General features: G+C 37.9%; 1 protein-coding gene across 9 annotated transcripts in view; it reads right to left on the bottom strand.

The window, feature by feature from the left end:
- Positions 1 to 20,897, bottom strand: part of Nek11 (NIMA related kinase 11) — a 307,831-nt gene that overhangs the window by 87,539 nt on the left and 199,395 nt on the right. For all 9 annotated transcript variants that reach the window (XM_005327006.5, XM_040269806.2, XM_040269805.2 and 6 more), the window contains one exon: positions 18,760 to 18,920. In XM_005327006.5, coding sequence (XP_005327063.2) covers positions 18,760 to 18,920 — 161 coding nt within the window. The remainder of the gene's footprint in view (positions 1 to 18,759; positions 18,921 to 20,897) is intronic.

Genomic DNA, 20,897 nt, shown 5'->3' with positions numbered 1-20,897 from the left:
GCCCCTGAATCTGATCTTGCCCTATAACTTGCTTTGATGCATAGAATGTGGCAGAAGTAATGCTGTGTGAGTTCTTTAATTTATTTTTTTATTGATTGTTCAAAACATTACAGAGCTCAAGACATATCATCTTTCATACATTTGACTCAATTGGGTTTTGAACTCCCCAAATACATAATACAGACTCACTTCTGTTACATACTCACATTTTTACATAATGGCATATTAGTGACTGTTGTATTCTGCTACCTTTCCTATCCCCTACTATCCCCCCTCCCCTCCCCTCCCCTCCCATCTTCCCTCTCTACCTCCTCTGCTGTTGTTCAATTCTCTCCCCTTTTTTTTTCCCCCACCCCCTTGCCCCTCATAACCTCTTATAATTTTGTGTATCACTGAAGGTCTCCTACCATTTCCATATGTTTTCCCTTCTCTCTTCCTTTCTCTCCCCCCATTCGTCTTAGTTTACTGTTAGTCTTTTCCTCATGCTCTTCCTTCCTGTTCTATTCTTAGTGGCTCTCTTTATATCAAAGAAGACATTTGACATTTGTTTTTTAGGGCTTGGCTAGCTTCACTTAGCATAATCTGCTCTAATGCCATCCATTTCCCTGCAAATTCTATGATTTTGTCGTTTCTTAGTGCTGCATAATACTCCATTGTGTATAGCTGCCACAATTTTTTTATCCACTCATCTATTGAAGGGCATCTAGGTTGGTTCCACAGTCTAGCTATTGTGAATTGTGCTGCTATAATCATTGATGTGGCCGTATCCGTATAGTGTGCTCTTTTAAGGTCCTCAGGGAATAGTCCAAGAAGGGCAATAGCTGGGTCAAATGGTGGATCCATTCCCAGCTTTCCCAGGAATCTCCATACTGCTTTCCAAATTGGCCTCACCATTTTGCAGTCCCACCAGCAGTGAACAAGTGTGCCCTTTTCCCCACATCCTCGCCAACACTTATTGTTGTTTGACTTCATAATGGCTGCCAATCTTACAGGAGTGAAATGGTATCTTAGGGTGGATTTGATTTGCATTTCTCTGATTGCTAGAGATGGTGAGCATTTTCTCATGTGCTTGTGGATTGATTGTATGTCCTCCTCTGAGAAGTGTCTGTTCAGGTCCTTGGCCCATTTGTTGATTGGATTATTTGTTATCTTATTGTTTAATTTTTTGAGTTCTTTGTACATTCTGGATATTAGGGCTCTATCTGAGGTGTGAGGGGTAAAAATTTGTTCCCAGGATGTAGACTCTCTATTTACCTCTTTTACTGTTTCTCTTGCTGAGAAAAAACTTTTTAGTTTAAGTAGGTCCCATTTATTTATTCTTGTCATTAACTCTTGGGCTACGGGCGTTCTATTAAGGAATTTGGAGCCCGACCCCACAATATGTAGATCGTAGCCAACTTTTCCTTCTATCAGACGCAGTGTCTCTGATTTGATATCTAGCTCCTTGATCCATTTTGAGTTAACTTTTGTGGCTGGCGAGAGAAAGGGATTCAATTTCATTTTGTTGCATATGGATTTCCAATTTTCCCAGCACCATTTGTTGAAGATGCTATCCTTCCTCCATTGCATGTTTTTAGCCCCTTTATCAAATATAAGATAGTTGTAACTTTGTGGATTAGTCTCTGTGTCCTCTATTCTGTACCATTGGTCCACCTGCCTGTTTTGGTACCAGTACCATGCTGTTTTTGTTACTATTGCTTTGTAGTACAGTTTGAGCTCTGGTATCGCTATACCTCCAGATTCACACTTCCTGCTTAGAATTGCTTTTGCTATTCTGGGTCTTTTGTTTTTCCATATGAATTTCATGATTGCTTTATCTATTTCTACAAGAAATGTCTTTGGGATTCTGATTGGCATCGCATTAAACCTGTAGAGAACTTTGGGTAATATCGCCATTTTGATGATGTTAGTTCTGCCTATCCATGAACAGGGTACATTTTTCCATCTTCTGAGATCTTCTTCTATCTCTCTCTTTAAGGTTCTGTAGTTTTCATTGTATAAATCTTTCACCTCTTTTGTTAGGTTGATTCCCAAGTATCTTATTTTCTTTGAGGATATTGTGAATGGAGTGGTTTTCCTTATTTCCATTTCAGAGGTTTTGTTGCTGATATACAGGAATGCCTTTGATTTGTGCGTGTTGATTTTATATCCTGCCACTTTGCTGAATTCATTTATTCTTTAACGAGGCCCTGAGAAACCCAAGTAGTATATTTTCTCCATAATGAGCTACAATGTGCTCTTTTTTCATCCTCTTCTCTCCTAAAATCTGCTTTCTTTCAAAAAAAGATATGGTAGATCCATTATAGCCAAAATCATAAGGCTCATGAATTATCTCAGGATATTTTGGCTTCATAAGGGATATAACCTTATTTTAGGGGAAATAATTTCTAATGGCAAAAGCTTAGGCAGCAAGACAGACATATCAAAGGAGGAAGTTAGATGAGGACTTCACAGGATTGTAAACCTCATGCTGCAGTGGGGGGGTGATGGCACACACCTGTAATCCCAGCTATTTGGGAGGCTGAGAAGGTAAATCACAATTGGAATGTAGCTCAGTAGTAGAGCAAATGCTTGCCCAGCTTGTATGAGGCCCTGGGTTCAATCTAAAACAGCAATCACATTTCATGAATCATCATTTAGTTATCAGGCAGTTTTGTCATGTTAAATAATCTAGATTATTTCCTCACTTTAGAGCTAGTTGTGGTGAAAGATTTAATTCATGAGAAAAAAATGTGTCACTTTTTTACTCAGTTCTATTTCATTCAGAAAATATTGATTATGAACCAAATGTGTATAAAAATGTGGAAGATGAATGTAGCTTAAGCCAACCACTTTGAGAAAGACAATCATTATGTGGGAGGGATATCCTAGGATGGATGATACTGTGTTGCTAGGGAATCCCTATTGGTGCTCTTAATGATTCTCCACTCTTGCAGGAATAAACAACCCAAATCAATTTCCCCAGAAATGTATGTTCCCCACCATCAGGTGGTTGGTAGTACTACCGAAGCCAAGTTGAGAGTACAAAAGGTCTTTGTTTTTATGAAAAGAAAAAGAGATATGTATTAAAAGTAAAACTCCAACAGCTACTCTTGTTCAAGTGTCCATGATCTTCTTGGCTGAACTGATAGAATCTCCTTACTTCCTCTTGCTTTCATTCCTGCCTCACTTTAATGCATTTCCCTCACAATATCCTTTTTGAATAATGAAAGATAAATACATATCACAACAAAATATCTATTTCTTCCTTACCAAGTAAGAAAGCCTCTTAATCCTGTGAAAACTTTGAACATTTTTCCCCACTGAATTCTTTCAGAAGGTTTTATTTGTGTAGTTTCCTTTTAAGTTGGCTGACTGGGCACCCCTCCTTCTCTCTATCTTTTCTCCTTGGTTCTCCTTCTAGGCTCACACATATTCTATCATAAGGCGATTTCTGACTGTTTTGGAGCCGACATCAGGAACACATATGACAACATGCCCACCCCAAGAGGGAACTTTCTTTGATGAAATCTCGATCAAGAACCTTCTAGGAAAGTTTCTGTTGCTGCCTCTGGAGAAACTCTCCTTTCAAAAGATGACCCTGCTCTGACAGCAAATTGGTGCAACCAATCTGGAAAGTAGTATGAAAATTCCTTAAAAAACTTGGAATGGAACCACCATTAGACCCAGCTATCCCACTCCTTGGTCTATACCCAAAGGACTTAAAAACAGCATACTACAGTAATGCAGCCACATGAATGTTTATAGCAGCATAATTCACATTAGCCAAACTGTGGAACCAAACTAGATGCCCTTCAATAGATGAATGGATAAAGAAACTGTGGTATTATATACACAATGGTATATTACTCAGAAGTAAAAGAGAATAAGATTATGGCATTTGCAGATAAATGGATGGAGTTAGAGAATATCATGCTAAACAAAGTAAGTCAATGCCAAAAAATCAAAGGCTGAATGTTTTCTCTGATAAGTGGATGCTGCTAATCCATAATGGGGAAGGGTATATGATGAGTAGAGGAACTTTGGGTTGGGCAAAGAGGAGGGAGAGGAGTGAAGGGAGCCTGGGGACAGGAAAGATGGTGGAATGAGATGGACATAATTACTCTAGGTACATGTATGATTGCACAAATGGTGGGACCTTACTTTGTGTACCACCAGAGAAGTGAAAAATTGTGCTACATTTGTGTACAATGAATCGAAGAGCATTCTGCTGTCATATATAACTGATTAAAACAAATAAATTAAATATTTTTTAAAAAAGATTACCCTGCTCTGTGTTGAAGCCTAGGCCACAGCTTTCTCTGTGACCACATACAAATCATACAAAACAGTCAGTGACTGTGGGAAGAATGTGAGTGGCAGGCTTAGCTTCTCTTCCCAAATTCAGTTTTATGCTTATTAGTGTCTCTCAGGCTCTCCTTGTTTTGTGGTAGGTACTTTCTGGGGATGATTCACCATCTCAATTTCATATTCTAGTAGATCCAAAGTTATTTCTATTACATATCCTGTAACCTGGTGAAACTGGGATTTTTAATTGTGTAGGTCATATGTTTATTTGCCTTGGCCTTAGTTTGAAACTATTCTTCATCAACTCAACCTATAAGACCTTCTCTAGTACACTTTGTTACTCAGCAACATAGATCAGCATTACCAAAGTATGTAAAAGAAATATGTCCAAAGAACTTTCTTTGAGCAATATGTGAAAATACCTTGAAAATGCTGCATATTCTAGGTTGGAGATGCATAACACTCATGGATATATTGAAAGTTCTAAGGATCCTTCTAGAAAAGAAAGATCTAAAACTTTCATGGTTTCCCAAACCTAATTGGCCATGGAAGGCCCAGGAATATTATTTGGGAAATCCTCATACGGACAAATAAATTAATAAAGCTTCCTGCATTAGTTCATAATTTCTAGGTTCCCCAGTTCATTCTTTATTGAATTCATTTGTCCTGGGATTTCTATAAGGTTTTCGTCTATATTTGTATTATTCAGGATTCTCCATGGAAACAGAAATGGAAAGGAAAGGAAAGATGAGGAAAAGAGAGGAAAGGAGAGGAGAGGCCAGGAGAGGGAGAGAGAATATAAAAGATTGGCTGGTTGCGGAGGCTGGCAAGTCCCAAGATCTGCAAGGTGAGTCCATATACTAGAAATGCAGGACAACAAATTATTTAGCTTGAATCTGAAGGCAGAACCTCCACCCCCAATATCCCAGTCTAAAGGCAGTTGGGCATAAATAATGATCTCTTAGGAAGGGTGGGTCAACCTTTTTGTTCTCTTCAGGCTTTGAACTGATTGCATGCCTATCCACATTACGGTGGAACATCTGATTTACTCAGCTTACTCACTTAAATGTTGATCTCACCCAAAACATCTCTAAAGAAACACCTAGAATAATATTTGCCCAAATAACAGGTCACCCTGTGGCTCTGTCAAGTTAACACATAAAATTAACCATTGCATGATTATTACTCTTTTTCTTAACTGACCATAGTATATTTAATAATTCTAAGTTATATCTGTGAAAAAAATAAATTATTTCTAAGAAGGAGTATGTAAGTAAATCAAATCTCAGGTATTTTTACCTTCCCTATAGGCTCCAAGAACATCATGCTTTTTCTCTGCGGAGCTTTACATTTAAAATCATGTGTCCACATGTGTATGTGTGTGTGTGTGTGTGTGTGTGTGTGTGTGTGTGTGTGTGTATAGTTTTATAACTACATAATTCACATTGAATCCTTGAATATTAACATATTATATACTCTTGACATAATATATATTTAAAATGATAACAAAATCTCCTCCTTATCCCTGTTTTCATTCAAGAAATATTTGAGTAACTTGGGTGTGTAAAGTATGGTGTTAGATATATTAGCAATGGATTAAAAGGCAACAGAATTTAATCAAAAGAATCATGTTTCTATTGAAGTTTTTTGGGTCAGTCACTTTAATATTGTGAATCTTATGTACACTGGAAATCAAAAGTTCAATTGAAATGCTAATTTTGTAAAAACTCTTTTTTAAAGTTCTGAATCATTTGAGGAATAAAATAATTAATTATCTGTGCTTGTCAAGCATTCCTTTTGTTTATTTGGTCAACTTATTTTTTATATAATTAAATAATTCAGACTCTGGGAAAACATAACAATCTCCTGACCATGAAGAATTTAATAGTATAAAAAGCAACTTTCAAATCCAGAAAGATTTTCTACAATCATTATTTTGTTTTAATCTAACCCTCTGATAGACACATGAACCAAGTTCTCAAAAATATTCACATTTGAATGCTCAATAAAGAATCTGGTGGTAAAAATGTAGTCATCAAATCAAATTACCAATAGAGCTGTACATATAATATTTTACATTTCAATTTTTGTTCTTAGAGGCAAATGTCAAATACTATCATTGTGCATACTGAAAGGCTTGTTTTGCTTCTTGAAAACTGAAACTTTAATTTGAAAGTTGACAAGATATTGTTTTTAAAAAAATAATCTAATAGTATATAATTATATTGATACATAGATATTACTTCTAGAAAAAAATAATCTTATGACATGAATAGTACTTAGGACAGTTTCAGCTACAACTGACAATGTACATAAAATGACTTAAATAAAAATTTCACCATGTTACTTTTTAAGCATTCCCAGAGCTCCCTCTTTCCAAATAAATAAATAAATAAATAAAAAATAAACCAAAAATATAAAAACAAATAAAAAACATCCTTATACTTTTGGGCCACAATTGATGGATGTTAATTTTTAAAAAATCCCCAGAAAGTGGATATGATGGCTAGGCTGATTGGAATGAATCAGTGTTTATCCAAATCATAAGGGAAGGTTGACCGCTGGCAAAAGATGAGGTTCTGACAAAATGTGGGGCACAGCTTAGTAAAAACATGGACTTTCAAATCCTCGGGCTTGAGTTTAAATCCAGTCCTGCCATTTGCATGTATTTTGAATAAATTACTTACCTATTCATGTCTCTATTTCCTCATCTATAAAATGGGTTGTTGGGAAAATCAAATATGCTAGTATTTATAAAACACATAGACCCATACCTGCATATATTAACAATAAGCATTTGTTAATATGCTCTGAAATAGCATCCCATGTGTGTATTGGTATCTACCACGCCTTCTCTGAATATGCCTTTGGAGATTAACATAGTCTCCCAGCATCCTGAAGTAAACCCCAATCTCCAAAGGCATATTTAACTTGCTGCTCCAATTGTTGAAATGGAAGGGCAGCTGAAGAAATCTCTTTCTAAGGAAGTTTGTTTCTCAACTTGTTGTCAATAATCGCTCATTCAAGAGACTCCAGTCATGATATATCATTCAAACTTCCACTGAACTCAGTGAGATGGGTAAAATGAGGAAGAAAAAGAGGCTCTGCCAACCTATTAGGGAAAAAAATCAATAAGAAGACATTCTTGGGGGAAGGCTAATACCAAAAGGTTTGTTGTCCAAGGCTAAGAACTCTTAGCCATCATGTGGATCAAGATGCAGAGGAAGGAGTCAAGAAGATAAGGCACTTAGGCATAAGACACTACATCTCTCTCTCCTCCACTTATCCTAGTGAATTTCTTCCTCTCTCTAAATGACTTAAAAGGAGAAATGATTATAAGTTGGCAAAGAAAAAAAAGCCTTTGGTTAAGAAAAATGTTGGAGATGATATACCAATGGAGAGGGTCTGGTTTAAAAGTAGAAAATGAAAACAATTTCTAATAGTACTTGTTAAAGCTGAATATAGGAATAAATAATGGAAAGAACTAGCAATGATATTTGTAAAATGATAGCTACACACAATATTATGTTTGGTGACAAATATGTGATATTGATAGGGAACAGACATGAGTGGTGAAAACAGGAGGTTTAAAGGGATAATTGTATAGACTGAGCTGTGACCCTGCATGCTTTATTTTGAAGGGTGATTTGCCTGAAGCTGCTCTGGCCCTGCTTGGCTTAAGTAGATAGGATATGCCATATTCCTCAGAAAACAACCTATTATCTGCAGGAGAAATGCAGACCTAACAGGCTCCTTGCTACTGATAAGAAGAATACAAGTTATCCTGAAGCAGGGCACTTCTGTGATCTTTACATACACCAGATTCCAGAACTCAGAAAATGAGATAATATGAATAAATAAGGAAAATGAGAAGCAAATCCTCATCCATAAAATCTATAAGAACAAGTCTAATCAGAACTGGTGAGCACAAGCCAAGATGACTCAGAGTTGCCTTGGATCTAGCATGTCATTATCACAGTAAAATATCCCCTCCATGGAGTAAGACCATGCACTGTGGGGACTGATGTAATCCTGATGTCAGTCACAAGTCAAGAACCTTCCCTGGGACCCCAACCCCAGTAAAACAAGAGGGCAGGAGGGTGTGCTGTTCCTCTCCAAGAAGAACCACTCTCCCTTTTTCTCTTGGGAGTATTCCCTTTTCCTGGCCCCTTTTATAAACTCATCTCTACTACTCTGAGTGACTTGTCTGAAATCCTTATGGTGTGATCACACGGAATCAATGACCGAGGACCTCCGTGGTTGCTTCAGCTCTGTGGATGGCCTTGCTTTGCAACCACAAGAGTGAGTAAATGTAAGTACCTCGCTGTCATAAGAACATGGTTTAGAATGAGGACTCAGTTTGGGCACCAACAAACAGTCCCTTTGAAATTGTTTATCTATTTTTAGACATTTTCAAGAGCCTTTCAGGGGATTATTCTGCTCACTGGTCCTTTAACTTGAGGCAGTGCAAACTCAACCATCTATTTACATCTAGCATCCTCAATATTCTCCTAGGTGGGGGGCTATGCTGACTCCCAAAGGCATATTCAGAGAAGGCTTGGTAGATACCAATACAAAGAGTTTCACAGTTAGAGAAGTGTCTTAGGTTTCCAATGGCTGAAAGCTGCTCGAAATGAATGGGAAGAGATGCACAGATGCCTTCATGGTATGCTGCCAGACCTGACACCAGGTTCTCCATCTGTTGAACAACCCAGAGCAGGCACAGATCTATAAATATGTGCATGAAGCAGACACAACCTTCCGTGATGGCTCCAATCACAGAGAAGCGCTCAGCTGAGCTTCATTTTACTGAGACCCCAGGCACATGTTCACACTCACCTGTCCCCTATATCAGTGAGTGTGTAGGTGTAAGTGAACTGATTTATTTAATCTCTTGGTCATTTCTTCTCTCAGAGTCATCCCACAGACCATGAAGAACCCTCTTTCTTACTCACCTATGATCATTCTGGATCTATTTTTCCCTCCCGAGAGACCTCATTTGGTTGTACCCAGAACCTCCTGGAACCTGCAAAGTTCCCCCTGACTATAAGCAGCCAGGAAGTGACCTCAGTACAGACTGAGACTCAACGTGGTTCATGAATATACAAGAATACTGAAACTCTGTTGCAGTTTTCTATTATTTTTCCCTCTCTCCATAGCAATGTTGATGATGTATGTTTTTATTGAGATAAACTCTGCATACACCAAGATGCATATATCTTAAGTGTATAATTCTGAGTTGTACACCTGAATAGACGCAGTCCAAAACAAGTGTAAAGAAATCTGTCATCCCCAACAGTTCCCCCAGGCCTCCTTCCAGCCAAGTCTCTACCCTTGTTCTCATTTATATCACAATAGATTCATTTTAAGGCTTTGTTTCAGTTACTCTCCACTGAATTAGCCTTTCACTTAGAATCCACTCTCCTTACAAGGTCTTCATAGTATAACTACAGTTGGTCTGGCATCTCCAACCTCAGATGACCTTCTTGTTCACTACACAGCTTCTAGAACTTTCACAATCAGGGGCCTTTCTGCATTCTGTTCCCTCTCCCTGAAACACTTCTCTCCAACTTCTTTTCCTTATCTCCTAGCATCTGGCCCCTTTCTATCCTTCAGGTCACAGCTGAAAAGCATCTCCTAAAAGTTCTCCCTGACTCTTCTTAGTAAGTCTCTCCACACCCCCTAGAAGCTCATATCTTCTACCACTTCAGCTTCTTCATTTCATGATTGCTCTTACTTGTTTGTCTGTGTATTGGCTTATTGACCACCTGCCCCACTAGATCATACATTATGTTCATTAATTTATTCATGTATTTCACAATACCTACTAAGAATCTGCTCTGTGCCAAACACTACTTAAGGTGTAGGGGATTCAGCAATGGAAAAAAAAAAAACATAGCATCTCTGCCCTGCTTTCTTTCATTCTAATATGAAGCAATAGATCATAAATGAATAAGCAAGTAAATAGTGGTAACTCAGATGGTGAAAGACTATGGAGGAAAATAAGGAGGAAAGGCAGAAAATGGATTCTCAGGCCAGCAAATGCTATTTTATTTAAGGTGGGCAGAGTTCTCTCCAATGAGAGTACATACAAGCAAAGACTTATAGACAGAGAGGGAGAAAACTACTTGTGCATCTGGTGGAAAGAGCACTCCAGACTTCCAAAGGCAGAAACATGCTTGGTGAGTTTATCAGAGGTCCATATGACTTCTAATTCTACTCCCTGGCATACTAGGTATGTGAGCCTAGAGATCTGGGGAGACAAGTGATGAATGGAAGACACATTGAGGAGTTGTCAGTCAATAGAAACTATTCAAATACATGAGACTGATATGTCCATCAGAGTGGGGCTGTGTCTATTTGTTCACTACCATATATTCAGTTGCCTAGAACACTAGAATACATAATATATAAATGAATGGTCCAAGTAACAACTCATCTACTTTCTTTTCTGCCAGTTACATTACTAAGCAATTATCTACTCTCCTCAAATTGTATCTAAAACAACATCCCCAAATGTCACTAAGTTACAGAAACCAAAACACTAAGGCGACCTTATCCATTTTCTGCACACTCAGATGTACCTTTCACATCTCAGTTTGCTCTCATTAAAAGTCAAGTACTTGCTTACATGCATTCATAATTCATTGGAAGGCAGAGGATATTGTTTAATGCAAAGTCAGAGGACAGAGCTGATGGCGCTTTTATGGGGGTGCCCTGGAATTAGGAAGCTGAGATTTTAACTCATATCTCAATGCTGTTGGTTGCCTTCTGCCCCCAAATGTGTGTAGTGATGGCAACATAGAGCTGTATCTGCAAAACTCGAACTGTAAACAAGCCTCCCTAACTCCTATAACACTAAGTACCTCTGTTGCTAAATTCAGAATCACTGAAACATGACTGTCAATGTGTCTCCATTTCACTGCTTGCATCTTGTTTACTCTGCATTATTAAAGTCTTCTAACTGCAGCTGTCTTATTAATGCCCAGGTTCCCAGCAAGTCAGGGCCTGCGGGGTTGCTTTAGGGTGTCAGAGACATTTATAGGTATTTGATGACAGAATTCAAGTTATTTTGGAATACAGTTTGGAAATGTAAAATATGAAGAGAATAAAAAAGAAAGTTGGGCTGATGGACTGATGACATAACACCTGCCCAAGAACAGGGGTAATGGATTTTCCAGGAGCTGGTGAAATCAGTTCTCTCTCTGCTACATCCCACTCCCAGAATTCCAGAGTGTGGAGGGTAAGCCACCTCTCCTTGATCTGGATTAATTCTTCACATACCACCTGTCTAGTAGTCTAGGAAAGAAAATCCTGCAATTTAAGGGAAATTTATTGGGACAAAGAGAGAAATATTTTCAAATTCCAAAAGGAAGCCCTGATGACACACACTTACTTATTGCAGATTACTACTTTCAACTCCAGTTCTAGTTTTATTCTCATTTTGATCCTACAGAGAAAGCAGAAAACCATGTCCTGTGATTTAAACATGATTTAAAATAATCAGGTCATAGTTTATTTTCACTTGGTGGAGCTTTCCTTTAGGTCGTAAGCATCTCCTTTTCTTCTCATTGACTAACTTCTACATTGAGTTCTATACCTGCCCCAAATGACTAGTGGTTAACACAGTGCATATCTGCTGGTTTGAATCTCAGTTTGTCATTGGATTCAGTGATCTAGGTTAAATTAATTATCCTCTCTTATTCACAATTTCTTAATTTGTAAAATGGGATGGAAAATATGAACCCCATAGAGTGCTGGTGAGTACAAGATGGGATAAGGCATGCAAAGAGCTTAGCAGAGCACCTGGCATACTGCAACATAGTTCTGCTTGATTAACTGTGATTACTGCCATCTCAAGTATGATGTGCCCCCACATATCTCCAGATTGACAAGTCATACAGGAAAGATGGCACCTCCAACAACATCACTGACACGTCACACTCCTTTCCTTCTAGGCTGGATACCATGAAATGGTATTCACTCTCCTTACTATATGAGTAAAATACTCAGAAAATTAAATCTTTGTGGAATTTAAAACAACATAGTGGGATGCACCTTTTAATTTTTCTGTTGCAAGGATTGTTTACAAAGATTTACATGTTTTTTGAAGGCTTTTTTTTTTTAAACTATATACTCGGTGAATCTCAGCCCTGATGATAGGTGTAGAAACTAGAATTGGTCTAGGATAGATGACAGGGATAAGGTTGTTGGAAAGAAAATTCTAAAGGTACCACGGCAGTTGGTATTATTAGTTCTATAAAAGTCTCCACCACACTCTCCCCAGCTCCAGAAGCAGAAGAACACAGGGAATCTCACACTGTAGGTCACTGTCCCTTTGCTCCCTCATCAGCTGGTAGACCTCTGCTCACCATCAACAGGGAGGCTATAGGGCTGGTGACCTATAACTTCATTTACACTGAAACAAATGCAGAAACTTGAATTCCTGCTTAGTGTGACTTTGTCTTTATCCACTCTAATGTCTCTCTCTTTTTCATGTTTTGATATTGGAGCAAGAAATTTAGGAATATTCTGAAACATAATAGTGGATCTATTAAAAAAAGTAAGAACTAAAACCTACTGTACTATGCCCTGCAAAAACAGAGGGAGCAGCAATGAGGTCTGGGATGGGGGCACGAGTGGAAACTGACATATTGAAGTCACTTCTTTGAATAACACACATTAAGTCTACAGAAGGCCAGTCACCTGGAGGAATGGCACAGCAAACTGGTAGTATCCACTAACACCTCAGCAAGGCTGGCTGCTTTATAGCCTGGGACACAGCCCATGCGAACACTGATGGAGAAATGACTAAAAAGCATGCAATCATTGGCAGGCTGCTCCTTAGAACTGATGACTTTTAAGGTTAATTCAAGACAGAAAGTGTTTTCTCCCATGCATGCAATTAAATGAATTAGGTCAGATCATGTAAAATAGCAGGTACACCACTGTCCTTATTGGGAATCAAGAATTCTAGCATCTTCTATTTAAAAAAAAAAAACAGAGTAGAAGGAGATAAATCTGTATCCCTTCACAAAGGAAAGAGGTGTTTTTTTTTTAATTTACTTTTCATAATTCAGCATTATTCCTAGAACTGGTATAAATTTTGCCTTGTACAAAGCTCAGTAATTCTGCTTAGTAAAACAGATCTTGCCATGGTACCAGATAATGCAATGGCCCCTCAACTGTTCCTTTGTACTTCATGTGTTTCCTCTATCACTACTAGCAAAGGAGGGATTATCATTGTTGGGTAAATACCGTATAAAATAGCGGCTAAACAGAGAGTCGAGATCTGCTACTTTATAGCTATGTAACGTTAGAGAAATCACCTCCCTAAGCCTCAGTTTCCTCTTACATGAGGTTGGAATGTCACAGCAGTCTCATCTTTCAAGGGACCTGGGATTTATAGTTGGCATTTACGCAAAATCAATTAGACACAAAATATCTCCCACTGTTCTTGCTTTTTTGAGCAACAAATGAGATGGTTGACTTGCACTGAGGAACTACATTTAAAAAAACGCACCTTTAAATTACAAGAGACTGTAAATCTAAGTGCAACAATTGAAGCAATAGAGACTCATAACATGAGAGACACACAGGAACTGAAATGCAGCAGGAGGACTCTGGATTTACAGCTCACAGCTCATCTCACTCTGGGATATTCACCTTCTGAAGTATCAGAGAGAACTGCCTAAAATCCCTAATTCAGTCCCCTTCCTTTCTCCTTACCCTCACTTTCTCCCTTACCCTGTCCCTTATTAGAATCCAGTTAGTTAAATTCTGGTTTGATACAATTCACCTAGAATACATACATCAAAGGGTCCATTACAAGAATTAAATTATTTATCTGTGGCAGCTATGAGGTGTGTCACAACTTCCTTCAAGGACAGCCTGCAGCAATGAGCCTAAGGACCTGACAAGTCCCAGCCCCATGGGAGGTTGTGCTCTTCCTAAATGGTTCCCTGCCAGTCTGAGCGCAGAGGGGATGCTAGAGCCAGGGCATTCCTCTCCAGTGCAGCACTCCTGCAAATGGAAGTCTTCGCTGTGAGGCCACCTGTATCAGCTTGCCAAGCCTTTTTCAGGACTGCACTTCAGTCTAAAGTTTTTGCACAATTAATCTTTCCTTCTTACCCTGCTCATTCCTTTCTTTTTTCCTTTCTTCCTTTACCCAGTCTTTCCTTCCTGCCTTTGTTTCACTTCTTTCCTTTTCTTTCCATCCCCCCTTTCTCCCTTCCTCCTTCCTTCCCTCCTTCAGCACAGTTTGATGCTCCCTATCTACCTCGTGCATGGGCTTTTTTCTGTCATTTCTAGTTCAGTCTTATCATCCACTTCCCAGCGGATCTAAGATGACTCAGAATATAAAGTACTGAGCATGAAAAGAAGGTTCTGGAAATGATAGCTGCTATTGTTACAATAATTAAAATCAGATTAATGCTTCATTAATAACTCTTGAGGCATCTATCTTCATAATGGTCTAATCCAAGGGTCCCCAGGGGAACCTTAAGCCTTACTTACTCCGTATACAGTTTTCTCTCTGTGGCCACATTTCAAATGGAAGAGTACTTCTTCTTTTCCTAAGGCTTTGGTGTTCCAAGAGACTTTCAGACCACTGAAAGATTTGAAAACTTCTGAATTAGCTGGAAAAAAAAATGGGCCTCTGTAGTCCTTCATCTTAGCAGGAACAAATATCATGGTCCTGAAAAGCCTTTTTAAAACAAGACTCATTGAATGTGGCCTGCATTAAACAGAGGCTTTGTGGAGGGAGTTCTGTGTCAAGTCATTATTGCCCATCTTGTATGTGTATTACTAGTGCACCTGAGCCATTTGTTAGTCTTGGAGAGGGAAACAATGGGCAAGGCAGTAAGGGAAAGAGAGAAGAACTAATGAAAACACTCATCAGCCTGAAGCCCCAAGACATGCCCATCAGAGCACATGAAACTCTTTCAGTGACAGGTCCTACAAATGCTGTGGATAACCCTATTGTGATGGCAACTATAAACTCTATTATTCTGAGATCTAAGAGGCTATTTCAATTTGGTGAACACAGACTTCACAGAGTAGCCATCAACAATATGATAGTGGCTTGTGATAAAGGTGTCATTGATGCTTTGCTTCTCTCAGCAAAGGAACAACTGGCAACCAACAGCAATTAGGTGCTTAACAAAACTGCTCTGGAGATGCCACTGCTACAAAGATTGCCATTGTTGGCACCAAGACTCAGGAATCAATCATGATGAAGCCTGTAGCTGTTTATATTTCTGAAAACACTTCCCCCTCAAAATATGATTCTCATCAGAAGAAAATGTAATTAACTTTGCTCTGATTATTTGCAACAAAACAAAACAAAACATAGGTATGATGACCATCCAAACAGACCCTAGCATACTCAGGGCTCAAGGGCAAGACTGGAGAAAAGAGGAAAAAGAGGTAAATGTCAGAGGCAGCTATACGTTTCACATAATTAAAAAAGTGATGTGTCTGGATCTCTGCACTGAGTGCTGAAGTGTAATTAATGTGTTTCTAAATCAAAATGAAGAACTAACATCCATGACATCCTCCCACCCACCACTTTTTGGAATGGAGAAACTACATTGAATTAGTTCTTAAACAAAACAAAACAAACAAACAAAACCATGGAGGGAGCTGGGTGTGGTGGTACATGCTAAGGCTGAGGCTGGAAGATTACAAGTTCAAGACCAGCCTCAGCAATTTAACGAGGCTCTAAGTAACTTAGTAAGATCCTGTCTCAAAATAAAAAGAGGCTGACGATGTGAGGATATAGCTCAGTGGTTAAGTGCCTCTGGGTTAGAGGAGGAGAAGAAGAAGAAGAAGAAGAGGAAGAGGAAGAGGAAGAAGAAGAGACAAACAATAACAAAAATAAGGTTGTAATTACCCATCTCTAATACAATATTCAGTGATTTCCACTCCTGTTTCCACTATACCAAGTCCATGCTAGATGGATATACCTTGTGTAGTAGGATACACCTGGTTTAGGAATATGGCTACCCTAAGCTGGAAGCAGGTTCTGACCCTTCCCTAGCTGGACTGCTGGCAAGTTATTCCTCTCTCAGAAACACACTTTTCTCATCTGGAAAACAGGAATGAGAATAACTATCCAATAGAATATGTGAGACAAAACACCATCGTGTATGTGAGAAGACTTAGCACCTTGCCCCAACTGATTATTTTAAATCAACAAAAATTGTCATATAACATGTGACAAATACACAGTCCAGAAAGCAAAATCCCTGTTCTCATATTTATCACATGCCTTAAGACATAAGAAGAAGGAATTTAAGAAATACTACAATTGTGAGGCTGGGGTTGTGGCTCAGTGGTAGAGCGCTCACCTAGCATGTATAAGGCACTGGATTCAATCCTTGGCATCACATAAAAAAATAAATAAACAAAATAAAGGTATTGTGTTCATCTACAATTGTAAAATCTCACTTTAAAGAGTTTTATTGGTATCATAAAAAGGCCACAGGATGGCTGGGTAACTTCACAATAATAGCTAAGTTACTGCATATTTATTAAGTACAAAATTACATTCTGGGATCTATAATATATATTTTATATTAATTCTTTCATTTAATCTTAAAACCACTCTATGGAGCTGGAAGCTGTGGTATGGCTGTAATCCCAGAGGCTCAGGGGGCTGAATAAGGAGGATCGCCAGTACAAATCCAGCCTCAGCAACTTAGTGAGGCACTTAGCAACTCAGTGAGACCCTGTCTCTAAAAAAAATATTTAAAAAGTGCTGGAGATGTGGCTCAGTGGTTAAGCACCCTTGGGTTCAATCCCTGGGACCAAAAACAAACAACAACAAAAAAATCCCATTCTATGAGGAGGAACCATTTTTCTCCCATTTTACAGATTAGAAACAGAGACATAGTGAAGTTTAGTAACTTGCATGTGATCCAAAAGTGAAAAAGGCTAGATTCAATTAGATATAAGAAATCTGATTTCCAACCCTAAGTTCTGGCAACAATGGAAAAGATAAAGCTTTCAGAGCTTTATTTCTTGACCTAGGTGGTGTCTGCAGTGTATTTTATTCCTGTGATTTTCTGAGTTGACTTATTTTATTAAAAAATTGAGGCTCTAAGAGCAAAATATTGAGTATGAGTTTTGCATATCATATTTTGCAACAACAGGCTTAGAATAAAGTTTCTATAATATTGGAATAACATTTGTTTCAGTTGTTTATAACAATGGTACAGAAGCAAATGGAAATTATATTTTCAATTTACAGTAGTAGGCTCTGGTTTGTTTTTTATCCCCCGAAGTCACTGGAAAAGATGGGAAATGCTAAAAGGAAAGTTTATATTTTGGCATTCTGAATCTTACCCCACTTTCTTCTGTATTTTTGTCAATAATTTATTTGTTTATCATCTCAAGTATTTGTCTCTTAAATTCTTTCATCCTTTCTCTTTTTTTCTATTTCTCTCATTTCTTTCTCTGCTTGGTCTTACACCTATTCCCTACTAGTTCCTTTCTCCCTTCTTTTCTCTCTTTCTCTTATATAGAACTTGAGAAACATCTTTTGTTGGCTTTATCGCATATTATGATTGATTGCTCAGTTTTCATTAAAAAGTGGTTGAATGGTTTATGTACAACCTTATGTACTTTATACACTACAAAAATCATCTCCCCAAATTAAGTTTCCATTGTCTCAGGTACCCCCGATTGACTTTTATTTTAGTAGCTGAATAGTTTTCAGTTAATAAAAAGCTTCTGTACCTCATGATAGCATAGGATGGAAGGATTGCCAGGCTTATGGTTTAAGAAGAAAATGAGGTACATGTTCACAAATTTCCCATAGGCATCTGCTTTCTCTTCACATACCTCTTGCTTAACTCTCCTATAGACACTCAACAGAGAAAACAGATATCAGGACCATTTCTTGGCCTATTACATCAGGCTTAGTCGTGCCACAATTAAAGAGCTCTATTATGAGGGTATACACTTAGAAAGACTCAGCAGTGTATGTAAGAATTGGCCCTCAGAAGCTGAAAGTAGCTAGAAATATCATCTGTTATGCCCAGAACAAAGTCAGTCTTTACAAATATGTATTTGTATTAAATTTGTAAAATGAAGACTCCAAATTTGATTACCAGGCAGAAAACTATATTAAAATCTATTGTCCCTTCTAAACAGACATATGCATTGTTTATTCATTCAATAGTTGCATCTGAGGCACTTGTTAGTGTGCAAACAATGAATTGTGCACCATCCCCTTGCTCCTCCAATAAATGCTATGTATGTTGGTCTTTCCCTTGTCAACTTGGCCCAGAGCAGATTCTTAAAATCCTACCTGCCCCTGCCCTTGGAAGGTTTATACATGGAGCCATCATAAAAATATTCTAGTGCTCTTGTCGTCCACTTCAGGTTTTAAGACTTCCTTCAATCTTTCTGAGATGTCTAGTCAGTACCTCAGACAATTCCACTACTTCTGACTGGAGAGGCCGGTACCTGTTGGTTTGTTCTGTAAGCTGGTTGGGGTCCCTCTTCCTTGACCTCTCCCTCCAGTCCTGAGAACATTATTTCTTCTTCTTGCTCCTCACTATCTTCAGAGCAGGAATCAAACACATCGGTATAATACTCTTCAGCCACAAGAGGGTCTTCAGGGATTTCTGAAATAAACAACAATCAGTTAGTAAAATTGTAATGAGGCTAGGATCCCCCATGTTGTCCCAGAGATGTATATTTTATTTGGGCTGAAAAGGCTGTTATGGAGTGTAGGTATGAATCTTAGCTTCTTAAAATATATTATTTAATATAGTAAACACTCAGCAAATGAAACCAGTGGAGGAAAGCAAAGACACTTTCATTTACAGCTACCTTTAGAAGGTATGAGATGAAGTCCATAAAACAAGAAGAAATGGAGCATGAATCCTTATTAAAAATGAGGGGATTTAGGAGAAAAATAAGGACAAAATACACTGGTGAAAAGGTCTTATTACACAACACATAAAGTTTTCAGCAGAGATAGTTGGAATGAAATGGTTAGCATTTTTCTGGAAGTTTCTTTCTTAAATAAAATATTAGTAGTGGGACCAAATAAGATGGACAGGATATATAGCAATGGTATTTTGGCAAGCTGGGGAAAATATCACAATTGTTTTCTAACAGGCTATGAAGGCTTTTAAAATGTAATTCACACTGGTGAGTCCTATTTACACTGACAACAACATCTATTTTTTAAAAAAGGAAAAATAAAAAGGAAAGAATATCCACTTTAGTTGATGCCAATAACCCATTACTAGATACAACATTGTTAGCCACTGCAAGAGAATTGGTACTTTCAATAATCTTCAACAAAGAAAGGCCAAGGATGGATCACAAGAAAGTATAGCAATATCAACTCTAATTTGCTAATGGGAGCCTAGAAATAGAGAAATATCTTTGGGGTGGGAGTGGAAGAAATTACATAATGATATGCTACCAGAGTAAAAGAGTGGGCATTTTAGATTTTGCACCACACTCTTAAAAACAAAATTGTTCTTCTAAATTGTGACACAAACCACTGTTTTTCAATCCATTTTTTTATTCTTTTTGTCTAGTGGGAAAAACATTCAGAGTCTAAGAATTAAGGTTTGAATCTATCTTTATCTCCTTCTATAGAAAAATATGGGCAAGGTACTTAAATTTATTGAGCTCCAGTTTCTCAGTAAAATTTACATGAGGGCAATCTACCTAAGTAGTTATGAAGATTCAATAATAAGATGCTTTTGAAAGTATCTGTATGTATGGAAGCTTCATACAAATATTCACTCAATTTCCACAAGTGTGAAAATGGGGTTTTTTTTTTATTAATCAACTCCAGAATCTTTTGAAAGTAAAATTCTTAATGGATGTAGAGTTTCCTGGCAAGAAAAGACTTTAATATCTATTTGTTATCTGTGTTTTCCCACTAAAACACAAGAGGTTATGCAGTGGAATCAAAATTAGTCTGCTAAAAAGACAAAAATTACATTACCAAAATTGCCTTTGCCAACTTTGCAAGGGGCACATTGAGGATCTTACACATTCATTGATTTCAACAAAACCTGTTTCCCCTTAAGACCACTGATTTTGTGTTGAGAGCCAGATGAGATAGATGATTTAGATATAGAAATCACACTTTATAAAAATATTCAACTTGCATTCAGAATAGGAATAACAGTATGAGAAGTATATGAAAGCTAAAATCCAACAAGAGAGCTCTGTTTTGCCATCAAGTGGAGCATATGCTGAATGGAATGGTGGACGGAGTCATGTGACTTCCATATGACCTCCTCCTCCCTAGATTTTACCCAAATCTCTATGTCTCTTTTTATAGAGTTGCCATCCTTTCCCTTCTTGTTCCCTTCTACTGTTCCTCCTTCAGTCTTGTGTCTCTTTTATAGTTAGTCATTCATTTACTCTTTCATACTTTTCCCTCTTGCTCACTTTTTCTCTTTCTATTTGTTCCTCCCAACCCCAACTTTGCTATCAAATGTGAGTATGATACAGTAAAAAATATATTCTATATTGTTCCCAGTATACAGCAACATACTTATATGTGTGTATATACATGCATCTTTGGAATTAAAACAAAAGTTTCATGCATCAAGACCTACTACCCAAAC

The sequence above is a fragment of the Ictidomys tridecemlineatus genome, chromosome 3 (assembly GCF_052094955.1).
Source record: "Ictidomys tridecemlineatus isolate mIctTri1 chromosome 3, mIctTri1.hap1, whole genome shotgun sequence".
Lineage (NCBI taxonomy): Eukaryota > Metazoa > Chordata > Mammalia > Rodentia > Sciuridae > Ictidomys > Ictidomys tridecemlineatus.
Note: the sequence above shows the minus strand (reverse complement) of the source record. Positions and strands in the feature narration are given on the sequence as shown.